The sequence below is a fragment of the Ctenocephalides felis genome, unplaced genomic scaffold, assembly GCF_003426905.1.
Source record: "Ctenocephalides felis isolate EL2017-DRISC unplaced genomic scaffold, ASM342690v1 CF-g0.4_SCAFFOLD_00845, whole genome shotgun sequence".
Lineage (NCBI taxonomy): Eukaryota > Metazoa > Arthropoda > Insecta > Siphonaptera > Pulicidae > Ctenocephalides > Ctenocephalides felis.
In genome coordinates, this window is record NW_020536999.1 from 93,638,738 (window position 1) to 93,651,033 (window position 12,296).

Consider the following 12,296-nt stretch of genomic DNA (forward strand, 5'->3'; position numbering starts at 1 on the left):
ATGGTGATATTAAAAAGAAGAGATTGTGATAGTTTAGGATATAATGGAGATTGTGATCTGTTTTATTTCGAAATTTTAGATAAAGATTCTATGTTGGATGTTCATGTCAAAGATGAAATGTGAGTATACCGACAGCAATATATATATACATACATGCAATATATATATATATATATATATATATATATATATATATATATATATATATATATAATGGGTAGTACAGCCTTAAGGCAGGTCTGTGAACTGAGTTAAACTCCAACTTAATTCAGGGATGAAGTAGTGTGAGAGTTTTTCCTATTTCCATTTCATATCACAGTGCCCGAGATGAGCTTGTTTTCAATTTGAATCATATTTTCATCTATATTTTCAATTGGAAATGGAATATATATATATATATATATATATATATATATATGTATATATGAGATTAAGTCTTCAGGGCAATACATCAATTCAAACGTTTCCATACGTTTCGACACATTGTTTTGTGTCATCTTCAGTGGACTCTAGTTTAAAAGCACATATTAAAGCTATTAATTAAAATTAATTTATAAGAAAGTGGTATGGTGTGAAAACTTACATGTAATTGTAGTAATGCTAATTATTTCACAATAATAATTGTTCACAAAAGCACAATAAAAACAGTTCCTGTTACTTTAAATCTGAACAATTATATAAAATTTTTAAAACAAATTTTTTATTGTATAGTACATGTCACAAAGCACGTTGTCCAATGCGGCAGTGGGACAAAAATCTGCACAGCACATGTTAAGTTAGGTAGAGGGCACAAACACTGACCAGAGAATTCAGGATTTGACAACGCGAGGAGGATACATATAGTAAAAAGATAAAAAGATGAAAGAAGACTGAATCTCACATATCTCAACATCAAAATTATTAAAATTTAACATTTATATATATATATATATATATATATTATTTTTAATAAAATACCTTTTAACATTGAACAACATAGAAATCTTGACTATAAAATAAATTGTCTGGACTGTAATTTAATTTACATAGGAGAAACTTAATTAAACATTTACAACACAAAAATAATTTTAAAAAAATCACAGACAATTTAAAACTATGCTTGCGGACCACATCAATACTTTAAAACACAATATACACTTTTAATCAGATAGCATTTTCAACTTTCTCACAAAACAATAAAAATGTCGCAATTAGTTCCACACATGTGTAGAATCTTGGTAAAAATATTTGAAAAAAAAAACCTCTCTCCATGATGTCTTCAACCAGTTTTGGTACTTCTTCAAATATATGTAAATAACTCAAAACTTTGGAAAAAATCTCATTGATTTTAGTATTTGTTGTTATAGTAGACTTATTGAGATATAACATATTCAAATTAGAAGGTTGTAGTACAACCAGTGCGTCTTGAGGAGCTCATGAAATGCAGAATTTTGATCTATGGTACATTGTTCTCTTTTAAAAATATTTTACCTATACTTTCACTTATCAATTTTTGTATTGGTTGTCATAGCACACACACACACACACATATATATATATATATATATGCATATATATTTATATATTTATTTCTATTACAGCCTCCCAGATTCATCCTGCGAAGAGCTCCTAGATGCTGACATCTGCACGGATTTTGTTCATTGCACCGATTGTGATATTTATTTCTGTGATGAACAATCTTTGATTTATCACAAATTAGCCAAAAGATGTACAAAGTACAAATGTTTTATTTGTCAAAAGAAGTTTCATTTGAAAATGGATTTGGATAAACATAACAAAATTCATAAGACTATTTTTAAATGCACGAACTGTGGAGAGACTTTTACATTGGAGAACCAGTTTAGGGCACACTTGAGGAGTCATATGGAAAAACCTACTTGCTCAGTTTGTGGTAAGAAATAAATAAATTAACTTGTTTTTTGTGTAGCTTGACTAGGTCTTTTCTCTGGGTATGTTGGACTCATTAAAAAATAATACCAACTGCAACCTCCACTTTTCTCTTGCTTCTTGTTCCCATGGAAACCGCTGATAGGCATCATTACAATGGGGGAAGGCTCTAGAATTCTATAATACCTATTTTTCATTGAACTTTTATACTAATTGATCTTATTTACTCTTCTTTGAGTTGATTATTTACACATACCATGAAGTTGAAAGGTCTTTTCAAATATAATATGAGTATTGAAATAAAACTTTGAATTTCTGAATAAAATTAAAAAAAAAATGCCATGACTTCTAACATTTGTCATAAATTAATTATTATTTCAAAGACCTGACTAGGTCTTTTGCCTGGGTATGTTGGACTCATTAAAAAATAATACCAACTCCATCTCCACTTTTCTCTTGCTTCTTGTTCCCATGGAAACCGCTGATAGGCATCATTACAATGGGGGGAAGGCTCTAGAATTCTATAATTCCTATTTTTCATTAAACTTTTATCCTAATTGATCTTATTTACTCTTCTTTGAGTTGATTATTTACACATACCATGAAGTTGAAAGGTCTTTTCAAATATAATATGAGTATTGAAATAAAACTTTGAATTTTATTGTCACATGTATGCAACTTGTCTTAATGCATTGTTCATTGCAATCAAACTAATTAAATGTATTTACTAAAAATATTAAAATAATGCTTATCATGCATATCCAAGCCTAAGTAAAAAATGCATTCATAGATTTTAAACTATTTGTTGAACTTAACTAATAAAAAGTTGCAAAGTCAGTTGTAATTGATTAAATCGGTTGTGTACTTCCAATTTTTTTTACCCAGGTAAATCCTTTACTAGACTCGAGTACCTCCCAATCCACATGAGACAGCACAGTGGTGAACGTCCATTTCAGTGCCAATATTGCTCCAAAACCTTTGCCCGTAAACATGGCCTGGAGTACCATATTCGTGTCCACACTGGTGAGAAGCCTTATACTTGTGAAGTATGTTCAAAAGCCTTCTCACAATCATCAGTTTTGCTAACCCACATGAAACAACACAATGAAACAAAGAACCACAAATGCAAATTGTGCAGCAGATCTTTTCCTTCTCCAAAACTTTTGCAGAGTCACTTAAAAATGCACAAGAGTGAGAAGATTTTTAAGTGCGTCAAGTGTGAGAAAGTTTTTACTCAATCGAGTTCTTTGAATCTCCATATGAAGTGTCATCAAGAAAAGGAGTATAAGTGTGAAGTTTGTGGGAAGGAGTTTGCTTTGAATAATTATTTGACTGTTCATATGAGGACTCATACCAAAGAGAAGCCTTTTCAGTGCGAGTGGTGCTTTGCTAAGTTTACCCAAGGGAGTAGCCTTTCTTTGCACAAGAAGAAGTCTTGTAAGGGAAAGGAACGAGAATAAGGAGTTGATTTTGTTGACAAATAAATGACTGATTATAAGAAAATAGTTAATGTAAATATTAGAATAAGTGTTGACTTTTGCAGTTATTTTATTAATAAAAGTTACTATGAAATTCTGCTTATGCCTTTTCACTATTCACACTATGATAAATATATTTATTTTCTTATTAAGCTCTTTTTAAAGTTTATTTAACCATAAATAACAAACTCAATGACTAATTTTTACTTCCAAAATGAAAACTGTATTCTTTTGCTATACAAACTGATTTCTGGTCATTCTGAATCCTTTGATACTAAAATTGGACAAATATGTGTATGTATGTATGAGTATTGTATCATGTGGTAAATGGCTTTATTAGTAAGCAGATGCAAAAATTTTTGTCTAGAACAAAATTATCATGAGAAAACTTGAACAATTTTATAAATTTAACATTAAATTCCTTCTCCATTATAAGACTTTCTTATTGGTAACATATATCATGGCATTACTGTTGCAGTCAATTTGATAGCTTTTGCTGCCAGAATTAAAAAAAAACATATATAGAATTACCAATGAAACACAAAAATTTAAATGGTCTACCTTAAAAGAACGCAACTTCCATAATCTAAAAAGGAATAGTGAAAAATAGTATCAGTTAAGGAAGTGTAAAAAGACAAAAAACGAAACAACACAAAGCAAGTTTATTGGAATTTCTACAAAACTATAAACAACTATTTCAAAACAACAGTAACAAAGTTATTTATCTTACAAATAACATACATATATATTTATTATCGCAGCTTCTACTTCCTCTTCTTGACAATTACCTTCACTTCCCAATTTTGGAGAAATTCTTCTAATTCCTGCCTGGCTTCTGGATTAGTTATCTTTTCCATAAAGTTTTCTATGTCGAATGTAATGTCAGAGTTACTTGATGAATCTACAGGACAAATGCAAGGATTGCTGGTAGAACTTGATCCTGGTTTTTGAGTTGGTTGACCAGGAAATCCTGCCTCTGGTTGGCCTGATTCTTGTGATGTTTCATGCGAGGAGTGGGATTCGTGAGAAGAGTGGGATTCATGGGAGGTGTTAGATTCGTGAGAAGAGTGGGATTCATGAGATGATTGGGATTCATGGGAGGTGTTAGATTCATGAGAAGAGTGAGATTCGTGTGAGTTATGGCTTTCATGTGAATCTCCGTGGCCTGGAATTCCTGGAGTTGGCCCTGGATGACTGGTAGAGCTTATTTCAGGAGCATGTGTGTTTCCTGTATTCGGTATTCCAGGAGTTACATTATTTTCAGGTTGTCCTGGATATCCTGGTGTTGGTGTTTCAGATTCTTCTCCTGAATTTTCTGAGGTCTCGTGTGAGCTGTGACTTTCATGAGAACTGTGAGATTCGTGAGATGTTTGACTCTCATGAGAGCTATTCGATTCATGAGAGCTATGACTTTCATGTGAGCTATGACTTTCGTGAGAATTGTGGTTTTCGTGAGAATTGTGGTTTTCATGTGAATCGCCATGGCCAGGAATTCCTGGCGTTGGTCCTGGATGACTCGTAGAACTGGGTGTTGAGGAATTTGTATCTGGTAATCCAGGAGTGACGCTATTTCCGGGTTTTCCAGGATATCCAGGAGCCAATGTTCCAGAATCTTCTCCGGAATTTCCTGATGTCTCGTGTGAACTGTGACTTTCATGAGAACTGTGAGACTCGTGAGATGTTTGACTCTCATGAGAGCTATTAGATTCATGAGAGCTATGACTTTCATGTGAGCTATGACTTTCGTGAGAATTGTGGTTTTCCTGAGAATCGCCATGGCCAGGAATTCCTGGCGTTGGTCCTGGATGACTCGTCGGACTGGGTGTTGAGGAATTTGTGCTTGGTAATCCCGGAGTGACGTTATTTCCGGGTTGTCCTGGATATCCAGGAGCCAATGTTCCAGAATCTTCTCCGGAATTTCCTGAAGTCTCGTGTGAACTGTGGCTTTCATGAGAACTGTGAGACTCGTGGGATGTTTGACTCTCATGAGAGCTATTAGATTCATGAGAGCTATGACTTTCATGTGAGCTATGACTTTCATGTGAGCTATGACTTTCGTGTGAATCTCCATGGCCAGGAATTCCTGGAGTTGGTCCTGGTTGACTTGTCGAAGAATGTGCTGGGGAATTTGTGTTTCCTGTATCTGGTAATCCAGAAGTGACGTTATTTCCGGGTTGTCCTGGATATCCAGGAGCCAATGTCCCAGAATCTTCTCCAGAATTTTCTGAGGTCTCGTGTGAGCTGTGACTTTCATGAGAACTGTGAGACTCGTGAGATGTTTGACTCTCATGAGAGCTATTTGATTCATGAGAGCTGTTTGATTCATGAGAGCTATGACTTTCATGTGAGCTATGACTTTCGTGAGAATTGTGGTTTTCATGAGAATCGCCATGACCAGGAATTCCTGGCGTTGGTCCTGGATGACTCGTGGAAGTGAGTGTTGAGGAATTTGAACCTGGTAATCCAGGAGTGACGTTATTTCCGGGCTGTCCTGGATATCCAGGAGCCAATGTTCCTGAGTCTTCTCCTGAATGTCCTGAAGTCTCATGTGAACTGTGACTTTCATGAGAACTGTGAGACTCGTGGGATGTTTGACTCTCATGAGAGCTATTAGATTCATGAGAGCTATGACTTTCATGTGAGCTATGACTTTCGTGAGAATTGTGGTTTTCGTGTGAATCTCCATGGCCAGGAATTCCTGGAGTTGGTCCTGGTTGACTTGTCGAAGAATGTGCTGGGGAATTTGTGTTTCCTGTATCTGGTAATTCAGGAGTGACGTTATTTCCAGGCTGTCCAGGAGATCCAGGAGCCAATGTTCCAGAATCTTCTCCAGAATTTCCTGAAGTCTCGTGTGAACTGTGACTTTCATGAGAACTGTGAGACTCGTGGGATGTTTGACTCTCATGAGAGCTATTAGATTCATGAGAGCTATGACTTTCATGTGAGCTATGACTTTCGTGAGAATTGTGGTTTTCGTGGGAATTGTGGTTTTCATGAGAATCGCCATGGCCAGGAATTCCTGGCGTTGGTCCTGGATGACTCGTAGAACTGGGTGTTGAGGAATTTGTATCTGGTAATCCAGGAGTGACGTTATTTCCGGGCTGTCCTGGATATCCAGGAGCCAATGTTCCTGAGTCTTCTCCTGAATGTCCTGAAGTCTCATGTGAACTGTGACTTTCATGAGAACTGTGAGACTCGTGGGATGTTTGACTCTCATGAGAGCTATTAGATTCATGAGAGCTATGACTTTCATGTGAGCTATGACTTTCGTGAGAATTGTGGTTTTCATGAGAATCGCCATGGCCAGGAATTCCTGGCGTTGGTCCTGGATGACTCGTCGAACTGTGTGTTGGAGAATTCGTGTTTCCTGCATCTGGTAATTCAGGAGTTACGTTATTTCCGGGCTGTCCTGGATATCCAGGAGCCAATGTTCCAGAATCTTCTCCGGAATTTCCTGACGTCTCGTGTGAACTGTGACTTTCATGAGAACTGTGAGACTCGTGGGATGTTTGACTCTCATGAGAGCTATTAGATTCATGAGAGCTATGACTTTCATGTGAGCTATGACTTTCGTGAGAATTGTGGTTTTCGTGGGAATTGTGGTTTTCATGAGAATCGCCATGGCCAGGAATTCCTGGCGTTGGTCCTGGATGACTCGTCGAACTGTGTGTTGTAGAATTCGTGTTTCCTGTATCTGGTAATTCAGGAGTTACGTTAATTCCGGGCTGTCCTGGATATCCAGGAGCCAATATTCCAGAATCTTCTCCGGAATTTCCTGACGTCTCGTGTGAACTGTGACTTTCATGAGAACTGTGAGACTCATGAGATGTTTGGCTCTCATGAGAGCTGTTAGATTCATGAGAGCTATGACTTTCATGTGAACTATGACTTTCGTGAGAATTGTGTCCATGTCCAGGAATTCCTGGAGTTGGCCTAGGAGTCCCTGTAGAGCTTAATTCAGGAGCATTAGTGGCTCCTATATCTGGCAATACAGGAGTAACCATATTTCCGGAATCTTCGGGATACCCTGGCGTTGGTGTTTCAGAATCTTCTTCAGTATTTCCAGACGACTCATGCGAGCTATGGCTTTCATGGGAACTGTGGCTTTCATGAGAACTATGAGATTCATGTGAGGTGTGGCTTTCGTGTGAAGTATGAGATTCATGAGAGTTGTTAGTTTCATGAGAAGAGTGACTCTCGTGTGAGCTATGACTTTCGTGACCAACCTCATCTCCTGATCCTTCTGCTGGCTTCAACGTAGTAGAACTATTTGCATTCTGATTAGGTATAACACTGCTCTCTGGATTTCCTGGAAAACCAGGTTTTGTACCCGGATATTTGCTTGTAACTGATTCCTTAGAATCATCATTAGTATCTTCGATTGGAAAACCTGCAGTAATTCCTGATTGCTCCGGGAATAGATCCGGATAAGGAGCTGTTACATCTATTTCAGGTGGCACTGGAAATCCTGGCGTGTAAAAAAGTTCAGAAACATCTTGATCTTTTATGAGATCTCTGGAAAGATGGTTTAATTCTTCGCCATGATTAGGATTTGTTATTTGGACAGGTACAGCCTTTGTTGTTGAGTGGTACAAAAATAGAACCACACATAGCCAAGACTTCTGAAAGCATCCTGATGAATTACTAAACTAAACTATACTTATGATAAATTAATAAAAAGATTGCCTATTCGTTAGTTCTTAAAGAATTAAATTATTTCTCTATGTACAAAGTTTCACGTTAATTGGTACAAAAATAATAAAAAAAAATATAACCAGTTTTACGTTAATTGGTACAAAAATAGAACCTGACGTAGAAGAGTCTTCTGCAAAAGCATTTGGTTGATGGAATAATAACATGTATGTCTATTGGACAGTTGCAGGCAGTTTTCAGACAAATAAATTATAAATCATTTTGTTTTTATAAAATTATATTAAAGTCCAAAACTATCCTGACAAATCTAAAATTATACTCATCATTAAAAATTACTCACTTGAAATCGTTTCATATCACTTAAAAATACTATTTTGTTGATAACAAACTGTTTATAAATTGTATAAGTTTCTTATATTTATATACAAGGTTTGATGACTTGAAATTACAAGAATTAATTAATTTGTTTATAAAGCATTGATGGCCATCTCATGTAACAATAAATATTTAAATTAAACTAAAAAAATATAGGAAACAAATTAAGGATTTGTTATAGAATTTCCGTAAGTTGATCCAAGATTGTTTTTATGTTGTTGCTTTCCATAGCAATTTAAAAGTATAATGAGTTGTTGTAGAGCCTTATGTTAATATGTAAAGTATAGAATATTTAATTTTATACAAATTTCTCTTATACATCATTCATATTAATCGAATGGTGTGAACGTTACAAGAGTTATCCTAAATAAATGCATATGTTGGCCATGAAAGTTGCTGTATTGGGAGTTTTGGGAATGTTGTTCTGATTCAAAGACAAATTTCAAAGTATACCGAATTGTGGTAGGGTTTTATGTTGTTGGAAAAGGTGAAAATTATATATTATTATCAACTAATTTGGCAAAAACATCATTCAGTTTAAAAATTACAAGAATTTAAAAAAATAAATTTGCAAATTTAGAATTAGAGTAGATGAATTGAATCTGAGTTCTGTGAATTTTGTTTTGATTGCAGATCCAGTTTTCAAGTATACAGCGTTGCTGTAGGGCATTATAATACTAGACAATGTTATTTATTATTTATTTATTTGTAATTTAATTTTGTACAAACTTGTTGAAAATACTAATAAATATAAACAAACCGTTTAAGAGTTCTTAGGGATTTACTAAATAAATGCACCAACTTATTGATCATGTAAAGTTGCTGTACCATAAATTAAAACAGCAAGCTAAAATTCACCAACTTTTGTCAAAGGTGATATTTTTCAAAATAAATTCAAATTTCCAAACGATATCTTGTCCGTCAATATTTTCAAAATTTTTCACACATCATTGCATAATTTTTTGTGATAAAATTGATCTCCTGTAAAAGATATGACGTATTGTGAAACTTAATTGTTTAGAAAACGATTAAAAGATTTTTAAACAATCGACATGTTAATTAAAGAATAAATAAACAAAATTCTTATGACGAAGGTTTTTCTTCTAAACTAATTGAAATAGAGTTCTAAAAATAGGAAAATGGATTTAGAAGAGACACTAGCTAAATAAATTCTAAACTTGATGTGTTTTTTGCAAATTTGGGGTGTTAATATATTTTTTTAAATAAAATTTCATGTATTCGAAGAGCTCTTCAGGACGTACTGTCTATATTACAATGTCGTAATTTGTGCAGGTTCTACCTCAATTGATAAAATTGATGAGTTTTTTTGAAACGTTTTGCTTCAAGAACCATTTTTTGAATAGTGTAGTATGATAAAAATTCTGCAACTTGGTGAGCTCTTCAGAACGCACTGTTTGTACCACAATTTTGTAATTTGAGTAAGCTTTACTTCAGCGTGTCAACTATGACAAAAATTCTAAAATAAATCAGTCTTTTTTTCAAAGTTTGAAGATTTTTTTGAAATTATTTCAGCTGATGCTGTAATAGAACAATCTGTCAATACGTGGAGAAGATGTAAATTTTGTATTTAATGAGCTCTCCAGGATGCACCATTTATTCTACAACCACGTAATTATAGGATGTTTTAGATGATGTGCCTACTGTGATAAATACTAAAGTCGATGAGTTTTCTAAATAAACAAAAGTTTATTTTAAAACAAGTACTAAAACTTGGTAAAGTAGATCTTCAGAACCAGTTTTGATGAGTTCTTGTGGGCGTACCTTCTCAATGTGTGTACTATAACAACAAATAATAAAACTAATGAGTTTTTTGCAAAGTGATGCTATATTATTTTTTTTAAATAAATAAAGTGACAATACTTAGTCAAGATCTGAATATTGGTTTTCACAAACTCCTCAGAACGCCCTATTTGTACGTACTACAACCTTGCAAGTTAAGTATGTTTAACATCAACGTATCTACTACAACAACAAATACTAAGATCAATAAGTCTTCCCACAAATTTCAACTATGATAATATTTTTTTTGAAAAAAAAAACTATAATAGAAAGTCAAGGTCTAAACCTGGCATTTTCATGAGCTTCTCAGAGCGCACTGTTCTTGTAAATTGCATGTGTTATACATTAACGTGTTCATTATTACAATAAATACTAAAACCAATGAGTTTTTTATTCAAAGTTTTGAGACCTAAATAAATTTTTGACAAAAAAGAGCCAAAACCAAAACAAGATAAGTCGAAATCCTATTTTTGATAAGCTCCTCCTCAGTAGGAGTTGTATTACATCTTTAAATTTTAGTATTTAGTGTCTACCATATCAATAGACACTAAAATTAATAAATTTCCTGGCAGAACATAACATGTTATATTCGTCCAAATTTGAATATATGCTTGTGTTTAAACCGACGTGATGCCACCATTTATCACGTCGTATTAATTTAAAATAAATAAATGTAGTTTGCTCTATATACATATATTTAAACATTTCTTTAACAATAAATTCAACAACAATAACAACAACTCCCAAAAGTTGCTGTTTCTAAATATCTAACATTTTTAACAAAGACTTCTACCTATAATTTATCAAAAACAACTGTTTAATATGTTTTTTCCATTGTAGTAACTATAAAATCCCCATCTTGGATGGACTTTATCAGATTTCTGGCGTTTATCATCAGATTCCTCCTCGGATTCGGACTTGGTCTGAACTGTTTCATCATCTTGGTGTTCTTCGACTAGACGACGGTAATTTGGACGTTTGTGGTCAGATTCTTTAGATTCAGAGTTAGATGAAATTGATCTATCACCCTGGTGTTCTTTGACCAGATTACGGTACCAATTGTAATTTGGGCGTTTATCATCAGATTCCTCGGATTCGGACTTGGACTGAACTGTTTCATCATCTTGGTGTTCTTCGACTAGACGACGGTAATTTGGACGTTTGTGGTCAGATTCTTTAGATTCAGAGTTAGATGAAACTGATTTATCACTCTGGTGTTCTTTGACCAGACTACGGTACCAATTGTAATTTGGGCGTTTATCATCAGATTCCTCGGATTCGGACTTGGACTGAACTGTTTCATCATCTTGGTGTTCTTCGACTAGACGACGGTAATTTGGACGTTTGTGGTCAGATTCTTTAGATTCAGAGTTAGATGAAACTGATTTATCACCCTGGTGTTCTTTGACCAGACTACGGTACCAATTGTAATTTGGGCGTTTATCATCAGATTCCTCGGATTCGGACTTGGACTGAACTGTTTCATCATCTTGGCGTTCTTCGACTAGACGACGGTAATTTGGACGTTTGTGGTCAGATTCTACAGATCCAGAGTTAGATAAAACTGATTCATCACTCTGGTGCTCTCTAACCTGACGACGGTACCTTTGTTGGTAATTTGGACGTTTGTGTTCAGATTCTATAGAATCAGAGTTGGATGAAACTGATTCATCATCCTGGTGTCCTTGAACTAAACGATCGTGCCATTGATGGTAGTTGGGACGTTTGTGGTCAGATTCTACGGAATCAGAGTTGGATGAAACTGATTCATCATCCTGGTGTTCTTGAACTACACTATCGTGCCATTGATGGTAGTTTGGACGTTTATGATCAGATTCTTTAGATTCAGAGTTTGATGAATCTGGTACATTTTTCTTGGTGCTCTTCAACCAGATGATCGTGCCATTGTTGGTAGTTTGGACGTTTGTGGTGTCAGATTCTACAGATTCAGAGTTTGATGAAACTGATTCGTCATCCTGGTGTCCTTGAACTACACGATCGTGCCATTGATGGTAGTTTGGACGTTTGTGGTCAGTTTCTATAGATTCAGAGTTGGATGAAGCTGATTCATCGCCCTGGTGTTCTTTAACCAGACGATCGTAC

At 34.8% G+C, this 12,296-nt stretch overlaps 2 protein-coding genes across 2 annotated transcripts in view; one reads left to right on the forward strand and one right to left on the reverse strand.

Moving 5' to 3' along the window:
• LOC113363085 (gastrula zinc finger protein XlCGF8.2DB-like) lies at positions 1-3,347 on the forward strand. The gene is made up of 3 exons (XM_026605571.1): positions 1-119; positions 1,581-1,891; positions 2,773-3,347. The coding sequence occupies exons 1-3, from the start codon at positions 1-3 to the stop codon at positions 3,345-3,347; spliced, it is 1,005 nt and encodes a 334-aa protein (XP_026461356.1).
• Positions 3,348-4,129: 782 nt separating this feature from the next.
• Positions 4,130-12,296, reverse strand: part of LOC113363087 (filaggrin-like) — a 9,192-nt gene continuing 1,025 nt past the window's right edge. Inside the window, exons 2-3 of the mRNA XM_026605572.1 lie at positions 11,038-12,276; positions 4,130-7,998 (exon numbers count right to left, since the gene is read on the reverse strand). Of these exons, the coding sequence (XP_026461357.1) occupies positions 4,130-7,998; positions 11,038-12,276 (5,108 nt within the window). The remainder of the gene's footprint in view (positions 7,999-11,037; positions 12,277-12,296) is intronic.

Excerpts from the sequence above, each read along its gene's own strand:
- LOC113363085 (XM_026605571.1), top strand. The coding sequence starts at position 1 with ATGGTGATATTAAAAAGAAGAGATTGTGATAGTTTAGGATATAATGGA. Across the intron at positions 120-1,580 it reads GTTCATGTCAAAGATGAAAT|CCTCCCAGATTCATCCTGCG; the intron begins GTGAGTATACCG and ends TTTCTATTACAG. Across the intron at positions 1,892-2,772 it reads ACCTACTTGCTCAGTTTGTG|GTAAATCCTTTACTAGACTC; the intron begins GTAAGAAATAAA and ends TTTTTTACCCAG.